The following is a 27,723-nucleotide window of genomic DNA, read 5'->3' on the forward strand; positions in this document are numbered from 1 at the left end:
AAAAAAAAAAGGATGGATGAAGAACAATTAACTAGTTGTACAGCATGGGGATGAGCTCTCCATTGGTTTTTCTATGCAGAAATGCTTCCTTAAAATCCTCTCAACAATAGTGTAGGAAATATGAATATGAGTATGATAGATACAACACAAATGTAAAAGGGTTATCATGCTTTATGTACATGACGAGAATACAGAGATAGCAAGTAATGAGCTTACTTGTGATTAGCTTATCATGTTCGGATCTCAACTCTCTTTGGAACCTGATTTGTTGGATTCACACTATCTGATTTGGGAGTCTCTTTGATGGTCTTTTGTGCACTGCTTGCCTTGCTAGCTGAATTCCTGATAGCTGAGTGCTTTGGTGCTGCACCTGTGCATCATAAATTCCACTTTCATCAATTTAATCGAAGATGACAGAAAATAGATCTTTTTTGAAAATGAAATGAGCTGCATATTTAGAAATTTGTGAACAAAGCTACTAAGATAGCTTAACTGGAGAAATTCTAGAGAATTGCATGTAATAAAAATCGCTTGATGCTTGCGCACTGAACAAAAGAAGAAGTCTATAGAAGCGACAAGGCTCAACTTCAAGCTTAAAGGACAAACGAAGAACCCTATTGTGACAGGTATGAAAGAAAAAATAAAGATTAAAATCTATGTTGAGATGAACTAGGGTTCATAACAGACAATAAGTTGTAAGGAGATTTCCACATATACCACGAATTTTTTATATATTTGTACATTTATATTTATTTTTAGAACGTTGTAATCTCTAAATAACATAAAAAAATGTTACTAACATTAACTTACCTAAAGCAAAATATATATTTTAAATGCATATGCTTTGATAAGATTTAGATAATAGTGTTAAATAAATAACTAAATAATTTTTTATAGTAAATAAGTAAATATATAGATTGTGGAATGTAGGTAAATCCTACTTTTTGTAGCAAATCAAGATGGAAGTAGAAGAGTTTTGGAGCAATGCAAATCACTTATATTTTCTGATTGACAGACAAGTCTGATGCTGAAATCTTACCCTTTAACAATAGAGTTTTCACTACAGAGATAGAGCAGGTCAAAAAACATTTTCTTCATTGTATCCTGAAATAATAGAACAGTCATTAAGAGAAATTGAGGCGTACCATTGGGGGGTAAGGACAATCTCTTCCTATCCTGTGAATCAAACTGAGGATTCCTTTCTTTTGGAGTACTGTTGGACCGTGATACCAAACCATAAGGTCTAGAACTAGACTCTCCAAGCACCCCTTCTGCTGATATTTTCAATTTTGCCTTTTCTGAAGGCAGGGTGGAGGCATCCGCCATTTTTACAGAACGGTTTGATGAGGAAACATCAGAGGGGAAGAGAGCAGTTTTCTGATTGGAACTGTTTGAATGAAGAGAAGAAATAGGCTTCCTCCCGGAAGGCTTTACAACAGATTTGATTCCAGGCTTCCCCTCTACTGCTTCATTTTCATTAATCATTACTCCATCTTTTAGATTAATGTCCAGAAAACGGTTTTCCCATGGACGGACCGCCATCCATCTTTCTAACCAATTCCAGCCCCAGTTATTTTTATCCGGTTCATAACCTGAAGGGACAATCTGCTGCCTGGATCCAGCTTGCCACTGCAGACCAAAAAAGGAAAAAATGAAAGATAGGCTTAGTGCTTCTTTCATTAGATAGATAGGATCCTAGGCTTCATTTGGGACGGTTTTCTTATTGCTTCTTAAAGTGTTTTTTAGTTCAAAAATTAAAAACTTTGAACTAGAAAGTTGCTTTAAGAAGCAATAAGAAAGCCGTCCCAAACGAAGCCTAAAACTCTGCATTTAGAGGAAATTTGAATGATGGTACTTCTTTTTATAATCAACAAAAATGGTAAGGAGAAATCAGAAATCAGAATTCCTAGAACTGGGCAGACGGGTCTGTGATTTACAATGAATTAAAACTGGAGGAAACAATTATGAATATGGATAATGCTATCTTGTACCATAGAAAAATAACATTTACGCAAAGCAAAGGTATGATTCTAATCAGAAAATAAAAGGCTATTGTTTCAGATGCAAACTAAAAGATGGCCAAGCCTATAATATAAAAGATCATTTTGAAGGATCAGCAATATGAGGATCAGTACCATATGTTCTCAACTAAAAACAGTTCTATTGATTCCAAACATTCAATAATCTGAAGATGCAAAAAAGAGATCGACTGTCCAATAAAATTCCCTTGTAAAAGCGTTGTGCATGCGTTTCCATTATCCCACAATGACCCTAATGATTTTTTAAGTTGAAAATGCACGTTAAAAGATGTCATACCTGATGAGAAAGAGCATAAGCCATGGCTCTCTCACGTTTGGCTGCTGCTTCTTGCCTTTTTAACAACTTTGCTTGAATTTCCTCAACAGAACCAACACTGTCACACCAACCTTCCTGCATACATGCAAAACTAGTTAGTTTCAATCATGAAAAAGTCTTCAACATGAATCAGAAAAGAAGGGGGGATCAGGAACTACAAAGGAATGAACATGTTGTTTGATCGTAAAGCTCAATTATTGGACTCGTTGCAACACACTAAGCAACTCTAAAATAAAAAATTGCTATATTATACAACAATTACAATATACATTTTGGTTCGTTACAAAATCTAGAAAGGCAAATAGGTCCTCAACAGAACATATAATAACAATGATTTCTTCCTTCCATCATGTAGAAGTTGGGAATACAATGATTTATTTATAATGTAAAATAGTCCAAGTAGATGAGTGAGGAGAGGAAGTTGGATTCTGACCCTAGCCTTGGTTATTGGACTCTGGGAAGGGAAATGCTGACAGCATGCCGTCATACTATTCGAAATTCAATGTTTTGGTAGTGTCTTAGTTTCATGTTAATTCTAGTTCAAACCATTAAACTAAAGTCTTTTTTTCTAAGGAGGATTCTTTCAGAAATGTTCTGAAGTCAAGTCATTTTTTCTCACTTTGTTGCATTGCGGCAGTTAGTCCAAGAGTTGGTAAGGGAAAGACTCGTGCTCATCGAATACCAGTCTATGGTGGTTGAAGTCGCATTAGGGAGGAAGAAGAAGATAGAAGATATACGACATGAGTCTTTTCACTCATGTCTTAGGAAAATGGGTACATGCGGAATGCAATGATGTGATAGTACTCTAAAACATATGAACAGATTTCCATGAAAAATGACCAAATGACCAAAAAGTTCATAAAAGGGTTCCTTTCTAGTAAATCCCGGGAAGCCCTTAGGAGCCATTTTCAATTCTCTTGTTAAACTCTATTCAGAAAAGCAACTTTGGCTTTCAGTCAATCCTTTAATATCATTTAGTATATAAGTTATTTGTGAGGTTGGAACGGCTGGCACCCCATCCTATCAATTATTATATCACCACGCCAACGAGCTTTTGTGATGGGGACATCAGATCGTGGAAGGTTTACTAGAGACGTGGTCGCCGATCTACGGCCACGATCGATTCATTGTACTTCTGATTATGTCATGTATTGTTTTATTTTCATGTCGTGTAGTTTGTTTATTTTATTTTATGTCATTTATTTCCCGTTGTACCCTTCTAGTTGAGGGGTGTCGTATGTAAGCCCCGAGGGCATTTTAGTCTTTTATTTCTTGAGTCTCTTGTACTAGGCTATTTATAGCCCACTATTCTATTTTCCTGAGGGAATGAATGATTATTATGAAATTTTCTTACACTTGTGTTTGAGAGCGTTTGAGAGTTCTTGGAGAGAACTTTGGAGAGATCCCTAGGAGAGGGAGATTGGCGCAATACCTACCAACCTAGATAAGACGGGTTCGTGGTTCCTTTCTTGTATCTCTTTTTCTTTCTTCCTTTCCCCCTCCAACCCACCTAGCCGCCTATTTCCCCACCTCATCGGAGCCCCCTCCTCCCCCTCAATCCCACGGTCCAACCCCTTACCCGAGCCCCCAATGCTGCCGGCCCCAATCCCCTAGCTGTCGGTCGGACCCCTTCCATCCTCTCCCTCCATTGCTCCACCTAGCCAAATTGGGATTGACATCATTGGGGCTGATTTGAAATTAAAATTCAAGCAATTTAGAATTTTAAGATCTTTCCTAAGTTAGTCAATCTATTTTTGGAAAGTTTCTAAACTAAAACTATTTGAAATTTAAATTCAAATAGGAGTTAAATAATGCTTTCCTAAAATCCAAAATTTAATTTAAGCAAGCTTAAACACTTGGCATTAAACCCCAAGCCCATGGATGCCGCCGGCCTCCCCTCTCTCCTAGCCCATTAATGCTCCCTTAATTATTTCCTAAACTCAAGTCTTCCTTTAGGAAATAATTCCAAATCCTATTTTCCCCTTCTTGGCCGAATTTTCCAAATCACCTAATTCCTCAGATCATTTCCTAAATCAAATAATTGATTTAGGAACATTAATTCCCCCCCCCCCCCCCACATCATCCGCCCGCCCCCTCTCTATCTAACACCTCTCTCCTACACTTTATTCCTCCACCGGATTTGAAGGATTGGATTCTCCTCCTAGAATTTCAATCATTGATTTTCTAAAATCTGAAATTTCAATTCAGATTTTTGGAAAGGAACTCTTTCTTAGCCTCTTCTTGATTTTCCCTTGGAGAGAAACTTCTCTCTCCCGAAGAGTCAAGAGGGCAAATAATCCTTGGAGGACTTGCTAACTAGCACCTATGAATGGCGGATCCGGAAACTGAGTACAGCTTAACTTTTGACGGGGACGGCTTCACTGATATTCTTCAATCAACCTTCTTCGACGTGAATACAAGGGTTGATCATAACGTCGAGGACTACCTAAAGCGTATTCTGGACACCTTAGTGGAAGCAATCGACGAGCAATTTGAAGGCGTCGAGTGGATGATCTCCATCACTCCTTGACGAGAGGTTCTCTTTTCCCCTTTCAATATATTTCTTTAATCTAACTCTCTCTTGTGCTTGATTGTAGTCACGAAGGACAACTCCCCCTGCTACTACTAAGCTTAGTAAACATAGGGTTTTGAGCGTGCCTTTGTGCTTACTAATTTTCATTGTTAGATTAGGGATTGTATTGAAACTACTACTTCGGCATCAAGTGATTTACTAATTGATTTTGAAAGTTTTTCCAACTCTCTGGTTATGTAATTTAGCCTAAGCGGGTGTGACCCATTTCTTGTTTTATTCGTTGTTTTAGAATGCTAATGGTTTCTTCTTTGTTATTCTAATTAAGAGTTGTGCAAATCTTTACATGACATTGCATTCGTACGTAGTCCTGCATCATTTTGTCCAAGGTATGAGCATACTTGAGAAGGTTTCTCTAGCACAGGTTCATTTGAAATAGAATTAAAGATAAAGTCCATGTGGGATTTCATACTTCGTTTCTCTAGTTAACAAAAATAGCATGTTATTTTAAGGGAAGAAATATAGGTGATTTAAGCGACCGGAAGTGTTTAAGAATACTTGAAAACAAATAAGTTAACACATTACATTAAACTAAACTAAGCCCTAAGTATGATCTCTTGTCAATAAATTGTAACCAAAATATAAAAGGTAACAACTCAATAATGCAATGAGAAAGAACTAAAAATGTATCATAACTTGGCACAATTGTCAAACCAATAAGATCAACATGAAGAGAACTGCTAATATATTACACGAGACAATGTAAGTCACAATAAGTCTCAGGGTCTAACATTTCATACGTAGATCTCCAATAATATGTAAAAAATCATGCAATACCCAAGTAATATTTTGGAAGTCACACCTAATTTTAACAATTATTTGTTACTTTAAATGAAAAATGGAAAATGAAATAGAAAGAAATTTCACACAAGTGATAATTGAATAGTTTTTTATTATAAAATTTTGAAACCACAAAACTATGCAACTAATTGAACCAAATGCTTGGCAAAACTCTAACTAAATCCAATTTGAGTAAAATTAATCACACGGAAAACCAATAAGAATTAAAAAAAAAGGAAATAAAGTAGAAGAAAAGAGGCACAAAATAAGATACATTTTCAAATAGAAATCCTTCCCCATAAATATTCAAATCTCACTTGATCAAGAAAAAATCTGATGGACCAGCCGATTTGATCGGGAGGGAATTAGGAAGTTTCTTAATCAAGAGAACTATTTAGGAAGGTTCTTAATCAAAGGGAAGTCTTTAGAAAAGTTTTTAATTACAATTGGGAGGGAAATATTTAGAGCAAGATATCTGATTTGAATCCAAATCTGAGAAGGATTTATTTAAGGAAAGGGGGCAGATTTGGGAGAGAATTATGAGAGCCTATTTAAGGCTAACTATGGGATGATTTCAGAGGATGTTTTGGGAGTTTGTTGAATTTAGTTTATTCTTAGGTTACTTGGGCTCTAGCCAGCAGCCAGGTATTTAGGAGAGCCGGATCTTCCTCTCCAATTAAAGATCCAATTGTATTTTGCATTTTTCTTTATAGTTCTTTCAATAAAATTTATTTTGGGGCATTCTTTTTCCCAATTTTTTGTGTGTCATCCGCTGATTTTTGTGAAGAGTGCATCCACTTCCTATCAAATTAGTATCAGAGCCTATATGTGCTAACATAATTAGAGCAACTTTAAAGTCCTCCTTAGATTTTGAAATGTTTTATTAAGAAATAAAATGGATTGATTTCCCAAATATATACAGATTTAAGGAAGCTCAAGTATATAAATACTAACATTCTTTCATGATGCTGAGATGATTATCATATTGTAGAATTTAATCACCAGCTCACCTCTTTATCTAGAATGACTTTGCATTGAAATCTTACGTTATTTCATAAGCAGAAAAACCCAATTCGTCCATTAAAAAGTAAAAACTAAGCATTGCGATAACATAAATCACACTTGTAAAGCTGAGAACAAATCCACAATTTGAACAAACATCCAATGTTGCCAAGTAGCTTACCTCTATTTCTTTTACACGCGCATCTTCTGTAAGCTGTTGTTGAACCATTTGCTGACCGAGCTGATTTTCTAAGGCTATGCGCACTCGCCTTGCTCTGACTCGTGCCTGAACTCTCACTAATGCTTGCATACAACGAAGGGTTATTGCAGCTTGTTTCCTGACAGCATGGCCCCTAACAAGAGCCTGCAGTCTAACAAGCCCTTTCAAAGCTCTCAAAGCACGCCTGGCCTGGAAAAGCATGAATAATGACTTAATTAACCAGAAAGACATGTAATAATTGGTTTTTTTTAATAACAACATCCTAGGAAAATAGAGAATGTAAAACACTTTTTTATTTTTAATAATAAAGTTCAGCAAGCCTCCTTAGGATTTTCTTTGAGTTTTTTTTTTTTTATAGCTTTTTTTTTCTCCAACACAATAGTTCGGTACCTATCCTCAAAAACTCAGCTATAAGAATAAAACTAAAATCAACTTGAAGAAGAAATTAAATGAGTAAAATCGGTAAATCTTGAAACTTGGACCTATAGAAATTCTGATAAATGAAGTGGGGCAATGCTCAACCATGCCAATACATGAAAGATGCATGGCAAAGTATGCGTATCAAAAAAATCATAATCAAGGGTGATGTGATAAACTGCCATTTGCGTCTTCCTCGTAATGTAAGTTGGAGAACTTATAGACCATTACAGTAAGAAAGCAAATATCTAAACCAGTCTAACAAGGAAGGATAATCCTCAAACAGAAAATCACCTGAAAGACTATACTTTTACTGAGTTATTGCATTGAATATTAATTTTCTACAGATCTCCAATACCTATATGAATGTGTAGCAGAAATTTTTTGTCGACTACATATCATGGAACTTTAAAAAACAAGAGTGCAAATAAGAACCAAAAAGAACTATAGGAATATGAATAACAATAGCAGCATCCACCCTTGTAATGCATTATTTGAGACTGATGATGAATTTAGTTGTAGGAATTTACTTGTAGTGGACCACTTTTGTACTATTGCCACAATAGTATTTATGCAATCCTGAGAGAACTTCTAATAGGAAACAAACAAAAAGAATAATAATTACAATAATCTATAGATTAATAAGTAGGCAATGGATACAAGATGATGAAAATTATGCAGAAATTTCACTCTATCCTTCAAGCAAAGGAATGGATGTCCAAGCTTGACTCATAAATTTCTAAGACTAATAATTATTTGGTTAGAATATCAACAAGTTGTTCACCTATGGTTACGAAAAAAGTATAGATTAGACTATTGTTAAACTTACCATTTATAAAGTGTTCATCAACAGATCAACATCAATATGCTTTATATGATCATGTTGCATTAGATTATATGTAATATTAAAGGCTGACTTATTTTCACAATAGAGCCATATAGAACACTTTCATTTAACCTTTAAATCTTCTAGGATAACTTTTAGTCATAAAAATTTGCAAATTCCTAATATCATAAATCTAAATTTGAATTCTACACTAAAGCTTGCTATCATATTTTATTGTTTACTTCTTCAAGTCACAAGGTTGCCTCCTAAAAATATACAATATCTTAAAATTGACCTACTATCAACCATAAAAACCATATAAATCATATCATTACATCTGTTTATGCTTCTAGGGTAAGTCCAACTTTTTTAATAGAACTCTTTTATCCGAAGTTCCCTACAAAGATTATAGAATTCTAAATGCAACACAATTATGTAATTCTATAGGATTCCTCATGAAATGACTCATTACATCAATAATGTAGACAATATCAAATCTAGTATATAATAAATAGATAAATCTTCCCTGAATTCTCTGATAAGAGGCTTTTTCTAATGTTTTGGTGTTTGAAGAATCTCTAAGTTTACGATTGAATTCGTCGAGCTCTTGATAACTTTGTAACCTAACATGACTATTTTTAAACGGTTTTTTTTTTTTTGTGATATGATGATTCTATATTAAGACAGCGTAACTTCAATGCCAAGAAAAAAAGTTAGTTTGCCTAATTCTTTAACTTCAAATGATAGGAACAATATTTTCTTTAAATTCTCCAATCCTTTCAAGCCAATATTAATCATGATAATATCATCAAAATAAACTAGTAGTGTGGAGACTCACACTGAAGCTATGTGTTTCGCAAAAAATATATGGTTTCTTTTACTTTGCTTAATTGCTTGTATTCCATGTTGACTATTACTTTGGTGAACCGTGCTCTTAAAGATTGCTTCAACTCATATGATGCATTTTTTTAGCTTACATACTTTTTGTTCTTTCCTCTAAGCATTATTCCAATTCATATTATTAAAATCTCAAATATTATTTTTGGGATAGAAATAGCATGCAAGCTAGCAAGAAAGGATATAGATAATTATGAGAAAAAAAATTTGTATAATAAAAATAAGTGTAAGAGTGTCTAATGGAACAGTACCTTTATTTGCAAACTCAATGATTCCCTCAACAGTTTCAATGATAGAGACTGATTTGATTGATTTTCTTTGCGCAGACTGATGTCTTTCTTCATGAGTAAAACCATAATGGCTAAGTAGGAAGTGTTTTTGGAATAGGTTCTATTTATGTAGGAATGATTACTTTAAGAATAAAATTGTTTTCCAAGATAAGGTAAGAAAGAAAATTTTAGGAGAAAAAACTCATTTGTGAATAATATTTTTTTATTAGATTAAGTAGTAACAAAGTAGTGCTTTTTTTCATTAAAAATGACCTTCTTGTAAGCGATGATAGCATTTATAAACTTTTTCTATGAAAGAATAACTAATGAAAACACATCTAATTGCTCAAGAGTCAGATTTTTCAATATTTTAAAAATGTGTATGAACAAAGATAACACTTCCAGATTTTTTGAAATGAAGTTGTTTGAGGATTGAAATTGGGAAATAACTTATTTAGTACTTGTGCAGATCTCTTAAAACCAAAGAACCTTCATAAGTAATCAATTTATGATGCGGGCAACTATTAAAATTGCATTCACCTAATATTATTTTGGAATATTTTAAGAAAAAAAATGAGACATTTGATAACAAATAAGAGATTGTTCTCTGTTCAGTATCTCCATTTTATGAGGCCCATACAGATGATAGGACATGAGTATTATTCCTTTTTTTTACATGAGAGAAAAGAAAATGTTTAAAATAATCTTTGGTATTGTCGGATCTCTTTTTAATTTCAACACTAAATTGATTTTTTGTCCTATTAAAAAAGTGGAAAAGATTGTACTTATATCACTTTTGACTTTAATAAAAAGATCAATGAAAAATAGGTGCAATCATCAATACAGAACACAAACCACTAAGCCCTAAAATGGTAAGGTGTAGAATATGGTCCTCATATATCACAATGAATAAGAGAAAAATGAATAAACGGTCTCATTTTTATTTTGCTAGTTCACAAACACTACAATAGAATACTCCAATATTGATTTCTTTGAATATTGAAAGAAACATAATTTTGAGAACAATAAAGGATAAGTGATCAATGCCTAGTTGTTAAAGCAATCTTTTTTCCTTCTTTGATTTGGATTTTTTAGAAAAAGAGAAAATATTGATGTTGTATGGAGTTTTCTTTATCATTGGATTCCTCTAGATGGTAGGACCATCCTTTCATTAATCGTCCTACTTGTGCCCTATTCCTGAAAAACATAATATGAAGGATGAAGCCACAACACTGCATTTGAAATCTTTAATTAGCTTTTAAATGGATAATAGGTAGGTAAATTATTTAGATATATGAAGAAAATTTTAGAGCAAGAGTGGTTTGTTTATGAGAACATCTACAGGACCAAGCACAATGGTAAAGATCAATCGGCCATGGTTACCTGCTTCTAGCTAGGACAAGTGGAATATGAAATAGGTTTGGGTGGGTTTAACAGTCCTTTCCAAGCAGGATTGTAAGACTAGATGTTAAGCTGACTTAACCTCAACTGAGGTTTCAAATTTATAAGTCACATGCATTTTGATATATTTAGGTATGAATTACTACCTATCGGCTATTCTCATTTTAGATCTAGGGTCTAAGGCTAATATTTTATCTAATTCCATCATAAGCCCTCACTTTCCTAGGTATTTTGTAAATTTTGTGTTAATAGATAAGCCCCAACTTTCTAAATGAAATTGTTCAACTTAAACATAAATTCAATTTTAAAATATAAAGCTCAACATAGAAAAATATTGAGTACCTCTATACCTCTAAATTTGTATAATCAAGTACTCTAGATTTCTTCATTTGGCTTCTACTCAAAATCAATTCTAAGTAGTTCAATCATCCTTTGAAACTTTCAGGAAAAATAAAATAAAATTCTTGAAAATCATGTAAAAATATTAGTCAATATTTTGATTAAAAAAATGTAAAGCACTATTTTAATCAAAAAATTTCTCAAGAGCTAAATACTCTTGGGATATAATTAATCATAGAGGTTTTCCTTATAAGAAACATGCAGTCAAGATAAAATAAAACCTACTCAATCAAATATATTGGGCAAAGGAAAATCACTAGGAAAATAAAAAATTCAAAATCTCTTTTGTTATTGAATTCATAGCAAAATTAATAATCATATCCTTCATGATAATATATTATTTTATATGTCGTAATCAATCAAAAGATATTTTAAAATAGCTCATCACAACTTGTCAAATTTATTATGAAAGTACGATAGCTGAAATTTTTTTAGATAAATATTAATTGATTGGAAATTATACAAATGCTATGAAAGATGGATGGTGTACCAGGAAAGCTCGAAAAGCAGTTTGAATGACAGTTGCAGCCCATTCCTCCTTTACACTTTGTTCAGAACGAGACTGGGAAGACAGCTGCACATGAAGTGAGGTTGCAGGAGAGGATTCTGAATTTGAACTTGTTTGGATAATATCTCCTGCTGATAGATTCATCTTCTCCACAAACTCCTCTGTTGTAGCAGTATCAAAATCTACAGAATGGTTTCTTCGATGCCAAAAGTGAGTTGTTCCATCATTTTTCTGTAGTTTCTTCAAGTAAATAAGTGCGAGGTTATCAAGAGAGGGTTCCAGCACGAGATGCATATACTTTTCTAATTTGACAGGGATACATCAATAAAAGAAACATGTAACAGTATAAACCACGCAGAACATAGGAACAAAGTGATATAGTTAACTTTACACATTTTGAAATTATGGTCATAACTTTGAAAGAGCTGTCACAGCTATTTGTGTTTTTATGCTTTAATAAATTAACTAACGTTGCAAAAATGATTCACAATTTCTTGAACTTCTCTGTGCAGATGACCAGTATCCATTAATAAGCAGTGTCACACAACGTAATGAGACCGATTTAGGGACAGTAGGGAGCATGCTTCCAACCACTCCAAAAAAATATTTCAGTTTAGTTCAGCAAATGTATCTGTAAAATAAATTAGATATCTAGTGATTTCCTGATAGTCGATTTGTTCTCTCTTCTCACATTGATAGGCAATTAATATAGACGAATCACATAACTTGGTGCCTTTTGTGTCGTTTTACCTCACTATTATTACATAGCTTGTTCATAAACTTAGTTAGCTCATCAAAATAGTTCACAGTAGTCGCCTTTAATATCCTTTAATAAAGTATGTTGATCCTGACAATTTGAAGACAAGTGGTCGATTTTAAGATGTTAATTTTGCGCAAGTATAGCATACTTTTCTTATCTTAAACATTATATAAAAAATTCATAGTAAAAAACTTCAATCTTTTCCTAACATCAAGAAATAACTTGATCTATGAGGGATTTAAGTGACGCATCATGTTTATGCAACTATAGTAGCACATCAAGTGACATATATTAGCCAACCATCATGAACTAGCATGTTTGAGCTAAAATATGATCTCCTTAAGATGTTGTAATTCTACAGTGAAAGGTTTAGCGATCACAATTTTTTTAAAAAAATGACTGATTTTAACCTCAGGACGCTATAATTGAATAAGACAGTGTAAATCAATTGTGTAAGAAGTTGCACTTCAGAAGTATGATTGTGAGAACTTATACTGTTGGCAAGATAAAAAACATCCAAGATCATTTTCAACTGGCACGCATGATGATGCATGCATGCATAAAGAGGATGTTCAATAAGACTGCTGATAAAAAATGCAAGGCTGCCCATAGCCCCCAGTCTGTCAATCAACCTTTAAATCAATGTTGTCATGTGACTTGTTATATGCATGTAATAACAGATGCAATAATATGCAGGCACTAGTTGAAATGTAAGCCAGAATTCTAAAGAAAGAAATAAAATAAAAAATAAGAAATATTTTAGACCGAAAAGGATCAACATGGTCGCTCAACTGTTTGAGGGGGGCCAAAATGGTCCCCAACTCTTTTGAGGGACCAATTTGGTCCTTCAACTCTTTAAAATGGGGACTTTTTGGTCCTAACATTCAAGGTTGGAGTTAATGATGTTAAATGTAAGGATATTTTGATCATTTTTTAACTAAATATTTATTAAATATAATTTTCAAGTAATTATATTTTTTTTGAAAAATTTATTAAACATTTCTTTTATAAAAAAAATTAATAATAATTTTTGTTTTAATTTAAAAAATTTTAGTCATATTTTATAAAATATGTGTTACTAAGTTCAAAATAACATATATTGCATTTGATTTATCTAAATCAATAAATATCATATTTTATAAAATATGACTAAAATTTTTTAAATTAAATCTAAAATTATTATTAATTTTTTAATTTAAAAAAATATGTAAATAATTCTTTTAGAACAATTATAATTACTTGAAAATTATATTTAATAAATATTTAATTAAAAAATGTCCAAAATACCCTTATATTTAACACCATTAACTCTGAAATTGAATATAATGACCAAAAAGGTCCCATTTTAGATAGTTGAGAGACCAATTTAGTCCCTCAAAAGAGTTGAGGATCATTTTGGTCCTTTTCTCGAATGAGACTTTTGAAGATAGTTATAGGATCCTCAAAAAATCTTGTAAGGAAAGTGACTCAAAAAAAACTTTTGTCGGTTTGCTACTTTTTAGTAGGCTTCCTACTGCATATCACTCCTCACTAGGCCAGAGCACATGAGAAGTACTAGAGGCATTCGTTTAAGAAGATACACCTATGACCATGATATGCTCCCATCACATGGGTGGAAGATGACCCAACCAAACCAATTGGGTCAATAGAGCTAATCCAATTAGACTAAGTTGGATTTATCAAAGACAATATGGACCAATTTTTTGCTAGTTTATGCAAGCTCAATTATCTTGCATCATATTCATGCCCGTAAAGAAAAAGACAACAACTTATATTAAACTTTTAGTCTATCATATTTCATCACTAATATATAATTAATAGGTATACATTTATTGCAAATCAAAACATCATAATATTTAAATAGCAAAACATAAATTATATATTAGTAATGAAATATGATCATAGTCTTTCAATTTTAAATAATAATCTCAACCATTCATCATCTTCCAACAACATTAAATCCTTATTTTTGAATTTTAAGAGTTACATAGAATTCTAAGAGTTAGAATTCAAAGCATAAAATTAGCTTTATGATTTTATTATAGGTAGATTATATATTTATGAAGCATACAAAGACTTATAAGAATACCAAAAATTAATCCCAACTTTGAATAATGATTCCAAAATTTTTTCATATCTTTTCTTTTAAAGTATGTTTTATCTATAAATCTTCATATAGTTTACATATACAACTAATCAATTTGGAATGATAATCCATGCTATTTGAACATTAAAATTGCTCAAAATATCATTTTTTCCATGTTTAATTTTTGTAGTCATTCAATTTCTCATAATTACTATCAGATGTTGCTTGCATTCTTAATTTAGTTTCCAACCATTTTGTAATCAAAATATTTGAAAATTTTACTTTGCATGCCTTATAATACCCTAGAGAGTATTTTGGTTTCAAGTAAAATGGGTGAAATGTATTTTTGAGAATATTGGTATTTTATTTGAAGTAAAACAAATGCAATATAAGATTTTACTGCATTTGCAATTCAACCTCTAGTTAATTATTGGGGTATTTGGAATTCCTCAGATTTGGACGAGTTTCAAATATACCATATATTCATCGCCATTGCAGCCACCCGTGGCCATCGCTACCGCCAGCCACAGTCTATCACCAGGCGCCACCACCACTGTCGCTAACCATCACAGCAAGCCTCCGTCGTCGGCCACTGGCCACTGTCCATCGCCACCGACCACCTCCACCACCGTTGATGCCAACACCGTTGTTGTCGGCTGACACCACCACTGTTGTCGCCGACCACCCCCATCATCCACCACCGCCGCAGACCACCACCACAATCACTCACCACCAATGTCATCTACCACCACCGACCACAACCCTCTTTAGAATTTACAATTGCACTCATTTTACTTGAATCAAATAAAAAAAGTAATCACTTACATTTATTTTACACTCATCCAAACAACTCTAAAGTATTCATTTTACCCTACATTACATTTACAATGCATTCTCTTTTCAACCAACCAAACAACCCCTAAATTGGAGAAAATTTCTCGATGTTTATTTTCTTAGGAAAATATGCCTGAAGTCCATTTCTTCAAAAAATATACTTATTGAATTTCATCGCAACCAAAATTAGTTTCAACCATATTGCCACAAGGATTGGGACCATGTTCAATACTTGTTTGAACCTTGTTTGAATCATTGTTCGAACCACCCATATTCTCGAAATGTTGTAATACAATAGCCATAACAATAGAGTGCATTTTAAGAGATACAACATAGCATATTGCAATTCAATTGTGCAATTCAAAAGTTATAACTCAACATTTATAATTCAACATATGTAAAATTTGAAGTAAGGCAAATTGAATTAATAAAAAAAATAAATGTATAGAAAGAAATTAATATTTACATCATAATAATAAATAAAACTATGGAAACACAATATTGTGAAATAAAATCTACATATAAATAACCCATGTAGAATTATATGCGATCAGGTGTTACTTCCAAAAAGGTTCTTTTTTTTTTAAATCAATTATATGAGCAATTGTATTGCATACAATCCACATTGAACACTATAACAAAACATAAAATAATCATCAGACTAATATAATCACTTAATTTTTCTTAAAATTTCAAACAAATTGCTATACTATAGACCTGAGTGACACATGAAGCCAGTTGAAGGAATCCTTTTTCTTGATCTTATGGAAAGGGGAGATTATTGATCTGCAGTGTTAATCAAATGATTTATCTGATACAATAATGCTAGATATATAGGTCATTGAACAATGTCAAATTGTCTCTTTATTGGAAAATAAGATGAATTAATGTACTTCAAAAATCAAAATTGAAGTTAGTGTAAAGAACATTCAAGAACTCATATATTCAATGAACTAAATATTTTACTTTACTATCTAACCAAGCTATGGAGTATGCAAATGTTGGAACCATATTGTACTTCCACTACTCACTCCTATCCATTTCTCCTCAGAGTTGTCAAGCAATCTCGACTTCCAAGACTCAAAGGAGGATAATTACTCATCATCAATCAAGCGAAGGGGATCTACAGTGCATGGATCAATGGGCTTATGACCCTTCCCAACTGGATTTGTGAAATACCTAGTCAATTACTTATTATTCTTCTCAGTACTTTCAAATCATAATATATGTGCATCAATCTTGCATATGACCTCAACAAATATGCTAGCATTCCTTGCCTTCTCAACCTCACAATTTGCAAGTATAATAGCCAAAGGTTGGTCCCCTACGTACCTCCACCTCATCCCCAACTTCATCTATATAAATGGTTGAGCCAGTAACAAGCACCATCTCGCACTCCTTATTCCATTGTAGTCCTCTCTAGGTACAAAATCATGAATAATATTTGCTAAAGCATCTAATTTTTACTTCATCCATACTTAGTTATTCTCAAACTTAATATGGTCGTCCCGCAACTATTCATCAATAACAAAAATCTAATTCAAACCCCATAAGAGGGCATAGACTAACTAGCAACTGACCATATTTCCACTACACTCCTCGGTTGTCCTTTAAAAATGGATTGTTCACCTTTCTCTTTATAACTCTAGCTGGAATGGAATAAATACAGGTATGTACAATAGACTTATAGATATCTCATCAACTTTATATGCAAGCATAAGATGATAATGGCCCTTTCCCTCAATAAATTAGGAGTTAATAATCCACCAAATAAATAAAAAAAATTTATTTAATTTGAGATAATGGCAAATACTTATTATCTTTATCACACAATAAATATAAAAAAATCATTGTCCACAAGCGCTTTGTTGCTCTTCTGACTCAACATCTTGATTTCTCTCTCTCCAAAGAACTCAACATATCATCTCTCCAACTATAGGATTGCTTTATAATCCCACTGCTATGGTGACATTACATATCCAGTTACATCACACTAGGTTGGGGAATCTTCTTCAAGACAATGGCCTTGTAGTGCACCATATCCCTCTTCAACCCTCTTACTGTTTTCTCCCATGCCAGCCTACCCCATAGACATCCAAAAAACACCTTCTCATCTTCAACCATGCAACCATCTCAGTGAAAACAACATTGTGTTAGTCATGGTTTAGGAAAACACCATTTATAGAACAATATAGCTCAATCTTACATGCATCAGCTAACACAGTGCACTTTAAGAAAGTTTTCTCTAATTGTGTATTTTTAAAGTTCTTGTCCCCATCCAAATAGTTCTTGTGCAATCAACGACTTCTATCCATCTTCTGCAACTCCTCACATGGGAATTCTCCACGCTCAGCTCAGTCATCAAGACAAATTTAATAAAATTAAATGTAGTGTACACAACAGAGCATCCATTATTCACTTTATCATCAATCATCCTCAATAATAGTTTGATGAATCAAAAGCCCTAGAGGACTGTAATTAGGAGTTCTATAGAACTAAACAAAAGGAGATCTGTTAGGCATGTCATTGAAGTCATTAGTCTCAAACTGCCTAACAAGTTTCTACATCACATCCACCTCAATATGTGATCTGAGCACTATAATGACTCTCTTCTAATATAATTAAATTAAAAATCTAGATACAAAATAAAACAGCTAAAATAAGAAAAATAAAATACTATTACAGAACTATGATCGAGCCATAATTGAATCATCTTTATAATCTTCAAAATATGATTGAATAATTTTCGAACCATAATTGAAGCATCGTCAATTATCATTCAAACAATCTTCGACCATCTTCATACCATCCTCAAACCACAATCGAACAATCTTTGATCATTCTTTGAAAAATCTTTAAAAGATGATCGCAGCTTGATCAAACCACCTTTAATCATCATTTGATCATCTTAGAATCATGACTGTCGTACCCTCGTTGAACCATGATTTAACAAACATCAAACTAGGATCATTCATCTCAAATATCATCATATCACCATTTGAAAAAGGTTCAATCATGGCTCGAACAATATTCAAATCATGATTAAAGATGTTTCAAAGATGGTGTGATCATGTCATGATCATTGTTCAAAGATTCTTCAAATATGGTTCGAAGATCGTTCTATCCTAATTAAAAGAATGGTAAATCGTGATGTAAGCGTTGTTTAAAGATAAAGATGGTCCAAAGATGATTCTAATAGGTTTATATCAAGTAATATGATGTTTACCTATATTTTGAATATAGGGTTTACAGTAGGGTTGTAAACGAGTCGAGTCAAGTCGAGTTTTGACGCTATCGAGCTCAACTTGTTAGTAAGAAAGCAAGCACAAACTCGAGCTCGAGCTCGAGCTCGTCCCACTATAAATGAGCTTAAGCCGGCTCATGAGCCTCTGAACTCTGCCCGTGAACTTTGCCCACAATTTCCTGCCTGCAAACTCTGCACGCGACCTCTGCCCGCGAAAATTTCCGCACACAGAACTCTGCCCGCAAAAATTTTCACAAGCGGCGATTTCCTGCCCGAGGCATTTCCCTCCGTCAGCGAGCCGCTCGACGAATCCAAGGCACTAAGAAAAATATCACAAGTTTCAAATATTATTAAATAATTCTACATATTTTATAGAATCTTTAGGTTTATATGCTTAGTACTAGCCAAAAATTAATCGTACCTTGAGATAGTTCTGACAAGTCTCAAGCACTACAAATCTTAAGAAATTACTCTAATTTAAAAAAAAAATGGAATTTTCAAGATTTTCTGGAGTTTTTAGAATTTCATATATTTACACCATTTGCATATTTTTGGGACTTTTTTAATTTTTTTTTTCCTTTTTGCATTCAATAATTCTATTATATTTTTTATTATTTTTTCCTTTATAATGCTTTAAAAATATTACCTACCTCATTCTGAACATCTTCGTCTTTTTTTTTTTTTTACATCTTCGTCTAATTTGATAGGTCAGTGTGGATGAAATTTGATAACCATACAAATGACATGAAAATTAAACCAAATATTATTTTACACTCAAGGATGTCACTTTATCTCAATAGTAGTAGAATCAATTCAGTTTTGGTTTTGGACCTTTGTCAAAAAAGATGAATTTCTACAAGATATATAAATTTACATTTGTGTTTTGTTCACTCCCTAGTTTGTTACACATTTTCAGAGGCATTTATAACTTCATTTCGCTCTTCCAAAAGTTCATTTGTTCGAGTTCATGTCCATGTCTAGATAGCAATGTGCCTTTTTGGGGTAGCTCCTTTTGTCCAAGTTCAAAATTGAACCAAAAATTTTGATAAAGCTTTCTTCTCGCTCCACAAGGGGTTAGCCAAGGAGCTCTAAGGCAATACTTACCAAGCCCCCAAAGGCATAATACATGAGCGGTACACAAGAAAACCATTGCCACAAATGAGCCTCTAATCATGCTTAGAAAAGCACAAATGCTACACAAGACAACCTGACTAAAGAAAAACTTCTTCACCATCTACAAAAGGAGTTATTAAAGACTTCTAAATATACAACAAGTGTTTGTGAAGATAAAAAAAGGAATAAAGTTGACAATAGCATGCTCTCATTGTGGCTCGAAAGACACATGAAAGTTTTCATTCCTCACGGCTCTCTCAAAAGGAATTTTATGAGTTCTCTCAAACAAATTACTTGATGGCCTTACCAAAACAACATCATACCCACCACACCCCCAAAGGTGTGAATAGCATGTCATCTAACATAAGGGTGTCAATAAATGACCTGATAAAAACCAAATCAAAAAATCAAAGTTTGGGTTGAGTCAAATATATTTCACATCAGTTCGGGTTTAAAATCTTGACCCAATTAAATTTCAGATCAAGTTTGAGTTGACCCAAAGATCCAAAATTAACTCGACATGACCTGAGTACTATTTTTGTTCGGGTTAAAAGGGTCATGTTGTTCCAAAAAAAATTAGATGATTCATATAATAAACGAGTTGAACAGATCGGGTTTAGGTTAGACCAGATTCATGTTAAGTATTTTGATCCATATAATAAACAATCAAGTTCGAGTCTAGCATATTCAGAACAAGACGAAAACCCAACCTACTAACCCTAATTGACATCTCTAATAGAACCTATCATCCTATAGGTGGGAAAAATAAATACAAAACCTTTGTGAGCTGCAATCAATTAAGCTGAGGTAAAAAATACGTAGAGAGGAGATGTTTGATTTTTAGAAGCACACCTTAGAAACCTTAAACTTTAAAATGTTTCTATAACACTCCTCCATCTCAAGGGATTCTAAATTTCAAGTTTTTGAAATAAATATTATATATTTTTCTCATATGATTCTTCACATATTATAACCAAACGCTCTCTACCTATGAATTATTTCTAATGCGCCCTAGAAACTTCAGAAATAAACAACAGCTTCTCTGATTATTTTAAACTTCTAAATCATGATTCAAACAGCTTGGAGGAAATTTGATCATGCTCAAGAACACTAAAGTTCTATAGAATCACATCACAAATTCGCCACTCAAAAATCATGTGAATTCATTAAGAAATGACGAAGCCACACTAAATATACAGAGCGAGGTTGAAATCTATATTTACATATAATTTGTAGCTCATAAAGTTTGAATCAACTAAATGGTGAGCATGAAAGTTGCAAGTAACAATGCTATGAATTCATCCATAAGAAAATCAAGTGATGTCGATAGAAAATTAGAAAAATATACACAAATTATTGAAAAAATTAAGAGGTTTCAATAAACCCAAACGATGATCATAAAAATAAAAGAGCCAAGCAATAAACCAACAAAATAAAAAAAATATGTGATTATATTAAGGGATGAGTGAGTAATTGCAATTTTTCCAAAAATGGTCTAAAAGATTCTTAAAGTTTTGCATAGGTTTTCAGTTTATGAGCAATCTACACAACATAGTATCAAAATCAACAAAGGTAGTGACATAAAAGTTGTAAAGAATCATGCCTCGAATCCATCATTAAAAAATCATGTGATTTTGATGAGACATAGGAGAAAATGCTTTACTTCCATGAAAATTTTGCGTTGATTTCTCATTTATGAGGGATCCACAACTCATGGGAACAAAACCAATCAAAATAGTGATCAAAACAGTTATAAAGGATTGAGATATGGATCCGCTAAAAAAAAAAAACTCATGTAATTCCAACAAAAGATTAGAGAGATATGCTCAATTTTTCTTTGGCCCCATAGTACAGTCGTGCTTAGAAACTTATAGCGGCATATCAACCCATGGTTATTCCCAGGGTTGTTGACGTGGATCTTTTCTTAGGTTGCTCCCTGATCCTTCCCATTCACTCCTAGACCACCATTCCACACCCCTATTTCAAACTTTTATTCAGCAAATCAAGGTTCCATGAGTTCTCATTACGCAATAGAGCTTGATAAGTTTTTAAATATCATTCTCATCATATCTACAATGAAAAAGAGTAATTGACAAATTATCATTATTTGTAAGCATGGAGCATTGATTATAGCGTTGCGGGATTGTATTTTACTATTTTATGCTTTGATGAGTATATTGGGAGGAACCATAACTACTCAAATAGTATCATGAAAAAAGGAAAAAAGATACTTGTACCCACATTCTCACAGTTGCCCAAGCTTGGCTGCCTCTCTTGCTTTTTAGTCCCGACAAGTGATTTAAACCACTTTGCAGAAATGCCCATGATTATTACAACTCAGCTTTACACAATTATGACCTGCAGAAAAAAAAAAGTTTAGTTAAAGATTTAAACCATTGCTTAAAATCTTCCTAAATAAATAAATTATTCATATCTTGACTAATGTTTCACATCCTTCATAGCTCGCATATCAAACTGGTGGGTCCAAAAAAATTAAATATTATCATGAATTCCATATAAAAGAGAACCATAATACTAAGTTAAAGTGTTGTAGAGATGAAGATGCTCAGGTGGATGAGTGGCTTTAAGCTAAACCCTTAGAGATAGGATACGAAATGAGCATATACGTGAAAAGGTTGGAGTAGCTCCAGTGGAAGATAAGATTAGAGAGAGTCGCCTTAGATAGTTTGGTCATATAAAATGACGGCCATCCGATGACCCGGTTAGGAAAGCAGAGGTATTAGATTTGAATTATGTTAAGAAAAGTATAGGTAGACCTAAAAAGACTTGGTTAGAAAATATTAGAAATGATCTTTCTTTATTAGATTTAAACGAGAATTTGACTTTTAACATGACACAATGGAGAGAAAAGATTCATATAGCCGATCCCACATAGTGGGACAAAGGCTTGATGTTGTTGTTGTTGTATGAATTCCATATAAAGTTAAAATTATGGAAAATTTGGAAATATGTGAATATATACACTGCCGGTTCAATACATGGCAAATATAATGTTCAATAATTGGCTGCGCTCCACAAAAGAGTACTTGTTTTAGGCAAGCATAAACTTAGAAGTATACGATCCAAAGTTCTTTTGAGCATGGATTAGAAGATAAGAAACATTCAATGGATTAGTCCGAACACTACACAAATCCACTACATATGCCCTACCATCCAATGCAATGATAAAACTAAACTATATGTCAGACTGCAAGATTCTAATACACATGAGGCAAACTTGTGCTTTTATTAAATAGAGAATGTCAATCATTAAATCATAATTTTCCAGGAGAGTGTTTTGTAACATGTTTTTAATCAGCAACAATAAACAAAACTACAAGTAGGGGTGTAAATGAATCGAGTTGAGCATCCATCTAATCGAGCTAAGCTTATTTAATTTTTACTGAGCTCGAGCTCGACTTGTTAAAAAAATTTATAGGCTCAAGCTCATTTAGAAAGCTGAAACTTGACTCCATTGTTGAGCTTGATATCTAAGTTTTAAATTAAAATTTTAAGTTCAGCGAGCTTTAAAGCCGGGCTGGAACTCGTGGCTCGATAAGCTCGACTCATAAGCTCGTTAACGAGTCAAGCTTGAGCTGGCTAGGCTCACTTACACCCCTAACTACAACCCAAGTTATTTGAAACTGGGCCACTGGCGCATGCCAGAGAGTGTATTATAAGCCTGCAAAATTTAATATTTTTTGTTGTAACTTAAGCTTCTCAGCACACAAATCGAGTGAATGAGAGATTTTTAAGAAAAAATTTCCCGGAGGGGTAAAAACAGAAGAGTCTAACCTAGTTGAACAACTTCAATGAGTTTGCAGAAAAACAATATACAAATAGCACATCTTACTAGTTAGAGAAACTTCAACATATAATGTCTCCCAGGCAATTTGGTTGAGTAGATGTTGAGGACACCAAGGCATGTCCCAAGTGTATCAGTAGTAAACAGCAAAAGGCATGCGATGGCAAGGCCAACAAAATCCTTGGATGAAATGAATAACAACACATTCATGTAGCCTTGGAGCAAATTGTAGTCTTGATAAGAGTTGGAGAGATTTCACTTTGTATTTCATTTCAATAATTGTGTAGTTGGAGAGATTTCACTTTCAAGCCGAGCCAGATTGAGCTCGGGTATAGGCTTAAGCTCGAACTCGTGGCTCGATAAGCTCGACTCGTAAGCTCGTTAACGAGTCAAGCTCGAGCTGGCTAGGCTCACTTACACCCCTAACTACAATCCAAGCTATTTGAAACTGGGCCACTGGCGCATGCAAGAGAGTGTATTATAAGCCTGCAAAATTTAATATTTTTCGTTGTAACTAAAGCTTCTCAGCGCACAAATCGAGTGAACAAGAGATTTTTAATGGAAAATTTCTCATAGGGGTAAAAACATAAGGGTCTAACCTAGTTGAACAGTTTCAATGAGTTTGCAAAAAAACAATATACAAACAGCACATCTTAATAGTTAGAGGAACTTCAACATATAATGTCTCCCAGGCAATTGGATGAGTAGATGTTAAGGACACCAAGACATATCCCAAGTGTATTAGTAGTAAACACGCAAAAGGCATGTGATGGCAAGGCCAACAGAATCCTTGGATGGAATGAATAACAACACATTCAGGTTGCCTTGGAGAAAATTGTAGTCTTGATAAGATTTGGAGAGATTTCATTTTGTATTTCATTCCAATAATTGTGAAGTATAAATAAAATCCTAGTAGAGCTTCAAATGAAACATATAAAATTAGGGAATAATATTTTAAAGTAATTATAATAATTCACGAATTTATAAGTTGGCAGAATAATAATTATAAAATAATTACAATAGTCCAACGATTGATGAGCAAACAAAAGGAATTCTACAAATAAAGTGGCAATAAAAGAGAAAGAAAGAAGAGCAGAATTTTGGTGAAAATTATACATATAAAATTAGGAAATAATATTTATAGAATAATTATAATAATTCACGGATTAATAAGTTGGCAGAATAATAATTATAAAATAATTGCAAATTTGCAATAGTCTAGTGATTGATGAGTAGGCAATAGGAATTCCACAAAAAGTGGCAATAAAAGAAAAGAAAAGAGAGCAAAAGTCTTGATGAAAATTAGACAGATGTTTCAACCTCCCTCCTTTAAAGAGAACATCAATAGCTCTAGTGACGAATGGAGAACAAATTAGACCATTGTCATGTTTTTCCTTTATAAAGTCTCTCTATGAAATTCAATATGTTTCGTATAATCATGTTGCTTGGAATTACATTCAATATAAATATCTATTTTTTTCTTGACAATATAGCATCATAAGACCTTTTTCATTAAACTGTTTAAGTCTTCCAAGATAATTTTTAGCCGTAGTAATTTGCATATTCCTAGTATCATAGATCTAAATCCAATTGCTACACTAGATCTTGTTACCACATTTTATTATTTATTTCTTGAAGTCATGGGGTCTCCTAAAAATGTACAATAACATAAAGTTGACCTCCTACCAACCATTGAACCCATGCATAAGTTGTATTTGAGTAAGCTTCAAGAGGCGTAGCCCAAAGCAATTCAAATAACAAATCAAGTATGATATTAAATATTATTATTCAAGCACATAAATTATAATATCATTTCATCACATTCATGGTTCTATTCATCAAATATTGAATAGGAAAAAGCCTATGATTGTGTAGAGGGACCCCCCCCCCTCCCACTCCCCCGTGCGCGCGCGCGTGTAAAAAAAGAGAATCTATGTATCAAATAGTACTAATAACATAGCATAACAACACCTAAGAAAAAACTCATAGATTTCCTTTGCATACATGCAGAAAATAATAATATAGATGATTGCAAGTCAAAGAATTTATATCATATCAAAGAATCATTTCGATGGTGTACAATATGCATGACTTCCATAAATTTATGCATGCCACTAAAACATATGAATACTACAACATGGCAATATATGATGAAATCACTTAATAAATTCATCTGCACGTCATTTCATACCAATCAATGCAAATAATAATGAAACTTTTCATCACTATTCCATCCAAAATAATTGGTTGCATGATATGCTACAGCAATGGATCTGATCAATGGTGGCGTTCATGTTATTGTCATCACCGCTCATCATCATCATCATCCTTGTTAAATGCTTCTCGCCCTTTGTCTCCTTCACAAAAATTGAGGAGAGGGAGAAGATGAGAGATGGTGTGAATGATTTCTATGGAATAAAAAATTGCTTTTGGTGAGAAAGGGGAAATGAAGGATCTAAATCAAATCGCTTTCCATGAGGATGACATTTTTTCCATCATCTTAGACTAAAAAAATGTTTGGCATACTTTAATCAAAAGTACATAGTTTTATTTGTATGTTTTTAAAACGATAAAGATTTATGGTCAAAACCAGTTGAGATAAAGGTTATCACCAAATAAAGTAAGGATGGCCTATGAAGTTTTCTAACCTTCTGCTACATACTCAAATCAAACAATGGAGATGTGTGGAGAACTTGGAGTAGAGAATGAATATTATTATTGTCTTTGCTCAATTATAACTTGAGCCTACACCCTTTAAAACAAACAAGATCAAATCAAATCAAATAAATTCGAAGTCATATCATATAAGCAACAAATGGAGAATATTTATTTTAGGAAGATTTGGAGAATAATTTATTCTAACGAAACATTAATATTAACAAGTTTTATGTTGAAGTCATAAGGAAAACGACAGAAACATATAAAATTTTTTCACTTTTTTAAGGAAGGGGGAGAGGGACAGTTTGAGTGTCAGCAGGGACACATAGGCTAATAATCAAATCCATGAATTCTTGGGTTAGGTCAAAGCCCTCAACTAACTTAATAAAAGACGGACCCGATACAACAAGTGCCAGTTGGTCTAACAGAAGGAGTCAAGGAGACATATTTGAACTTTCACCAAACAGTCAATGAAAAGAACGAATTGAATGAAATGAAAAAGAAAGAATACTTTGACTTCAACATGAATGTAAAAGTATTAAATTAGTAAATAACTACGAAGAACTGGTTTCCGCAAAAAATAACCACGGTGCTCCAATTGCTGCCTCCATTCAGTCCCAGCAAGATTTTAGGGCCCAAAATAATCACTTTCCCAAAAATCATTAATAAAAAACAACTAAGCGGAAAACATATATTCAACTCCATAAACTTGAAATTCCAGATTACCAGCTTATGCGAGCCCAGATCTAACAAAGCCCCGCTCAAATGCCATCAAAGGACGAAGAAAAGCCAAATTGTGGAGAACCAGAAAATAACAGCTGAACTCACCTCGAAGCGCCAAAAATGTCACATTCTCTTCTCTTCCCGAACGATTACAAGCAAAAGATCTATGGGAACGGTCCACTCTCAAGGCTTTCCAACAGAAGAGCTTTCGCCTCGAGATCCATCAATGGAAGCTCTTCCTCTACTCACTATCTCGTCCCTGCCACTCTCTCTCTCTCTCTCTCTCCCACAATTTTCGCGTTCCGGAATGCCGAGTAAGCCTATTTCTCACGTTTCTTTTTAACTCCACTCCCTCGATCTTTTGTTTTTTGTTTTTTTCAAGTGTTGGCATAAAAATGTAATTTTATTAATAATTGAATATCAATTTGCTTAATTTGATGCTGGAGAGAGAAAATATTTTTTTGAAAATTGAGGATCACACCCATCATTCATTAATTGGTCAAAATATTATATAGAATATAAAATATATGCCCACAAAAAGTTATAATTGGGTCTAAAAATAAAAATAATTCTATAAAAGCGAATACAAAATAACTCGAAGAACAACAGCAAAACAGGACATATACGCTAAGAATTGCCATCCAAGATGATAAAGCGGGGAGTCACCAACCACCCTTCTTAAATAATTCGTCAGCCAACGAAATCAAAAAGCAAGCTTCGCATCACCATAGTGTTGCAAGCGTGAGTGAATAGAGCAATCAATCCATCAAAATCATAAGAAATTGTTTCACATGTGTAAGCATCATAATTAAACCAAGAAAAGTCATCATCAAGAA

The 27,723-nt window shown here is 33.3% G+C and overlaps 1 protein-coding gene across 6 annotated transcripts; it reads right to left on the reverse strand.

Moving 5' to 3' along the window:
- On the reverse strand, nt 1-27,194 carry LOC110092642 (protein IQ-DOMAIN 1). Of its 6 annotated transcripts, none has more exons than XM_020817288.2 (7): nt 26,993-27,194; nt 21,943-22,059; nt 11,647-11,895; nt 6,909-7,136; nt 2,317-2,430; nt 1,146-1,629; nt 1-370 (listed from the first exon to the last, which is right to left on the reverse strand). In XM_020817288.2, the coding sequence occupies exons 2-7, from the start codon at nt 22,024-22,026 to the stop codon at nt 231-233; spliced, it is 1,299 nt and encodes a 432-aa protein (XP_020672947.1). In that variant the 5' UTR covers nt 22,027-22,059; nt 26,993-27,194; the 3' UTR covers nt 1-230. The 6 variants fall into 6 exon arrangements, with proteins under 6 accessions (XP_020672947.1, XP_020672945.1, XP_028550098.1 ...); XM_020817286.2 differs by having other exon boundaries at nt 11,647-11,904; XM_028694265.1 differs by lacking the exon at nt 26,993-27,194 and adding an exon at nt 26,750-26,885.
- Between the last annotated feature and the right edge of the window lie 529 nt (nt 27,195-27,723).

Source organism: Dendrobium catenatum, unplaced genomic scaffold (genome assembly GCF_001605985.2).
Source record: "Dendrobium catenatum unplaced genomic scaffold, ASM160598v2 fragScaff_scaffold_432, whole genome shotgun sequence".
NCBI lineage: Eukaryota > Viridiplantae > Streptophyta > Magnoliopsida > Asparagales > Orchidaceae > Dendrobium > Dendrobium catenatum.

What these genes read in the sequence shown, in the direction of transcription:
- LOC110092642 (XM_020817286.2), bottom strand. Translation starts at nt 22,026, where the DNA reads ATGGGCATTTCTGCAAAGTGGTTTAAATCACTTGTCGGGACTAAAAAG. An exon ending in CGCGTGTAAAAGAAATAGAG is followed by an intron (nt 2,431 to 6,908) that starts GTAAGCTACTTG and finishes GCATGTATGCAG; the next exon opens with GAAGGTTGGTGTGACAGTGT. An exon ending in ATTGTCCTTACCCCCCAATG is followed by an intron (nt 371 to 1,145) that starts GTACGCCTCAAT and finishes TATGATGCACAG; the next exon opens with GTGCAGCACCAAAGCACTCA.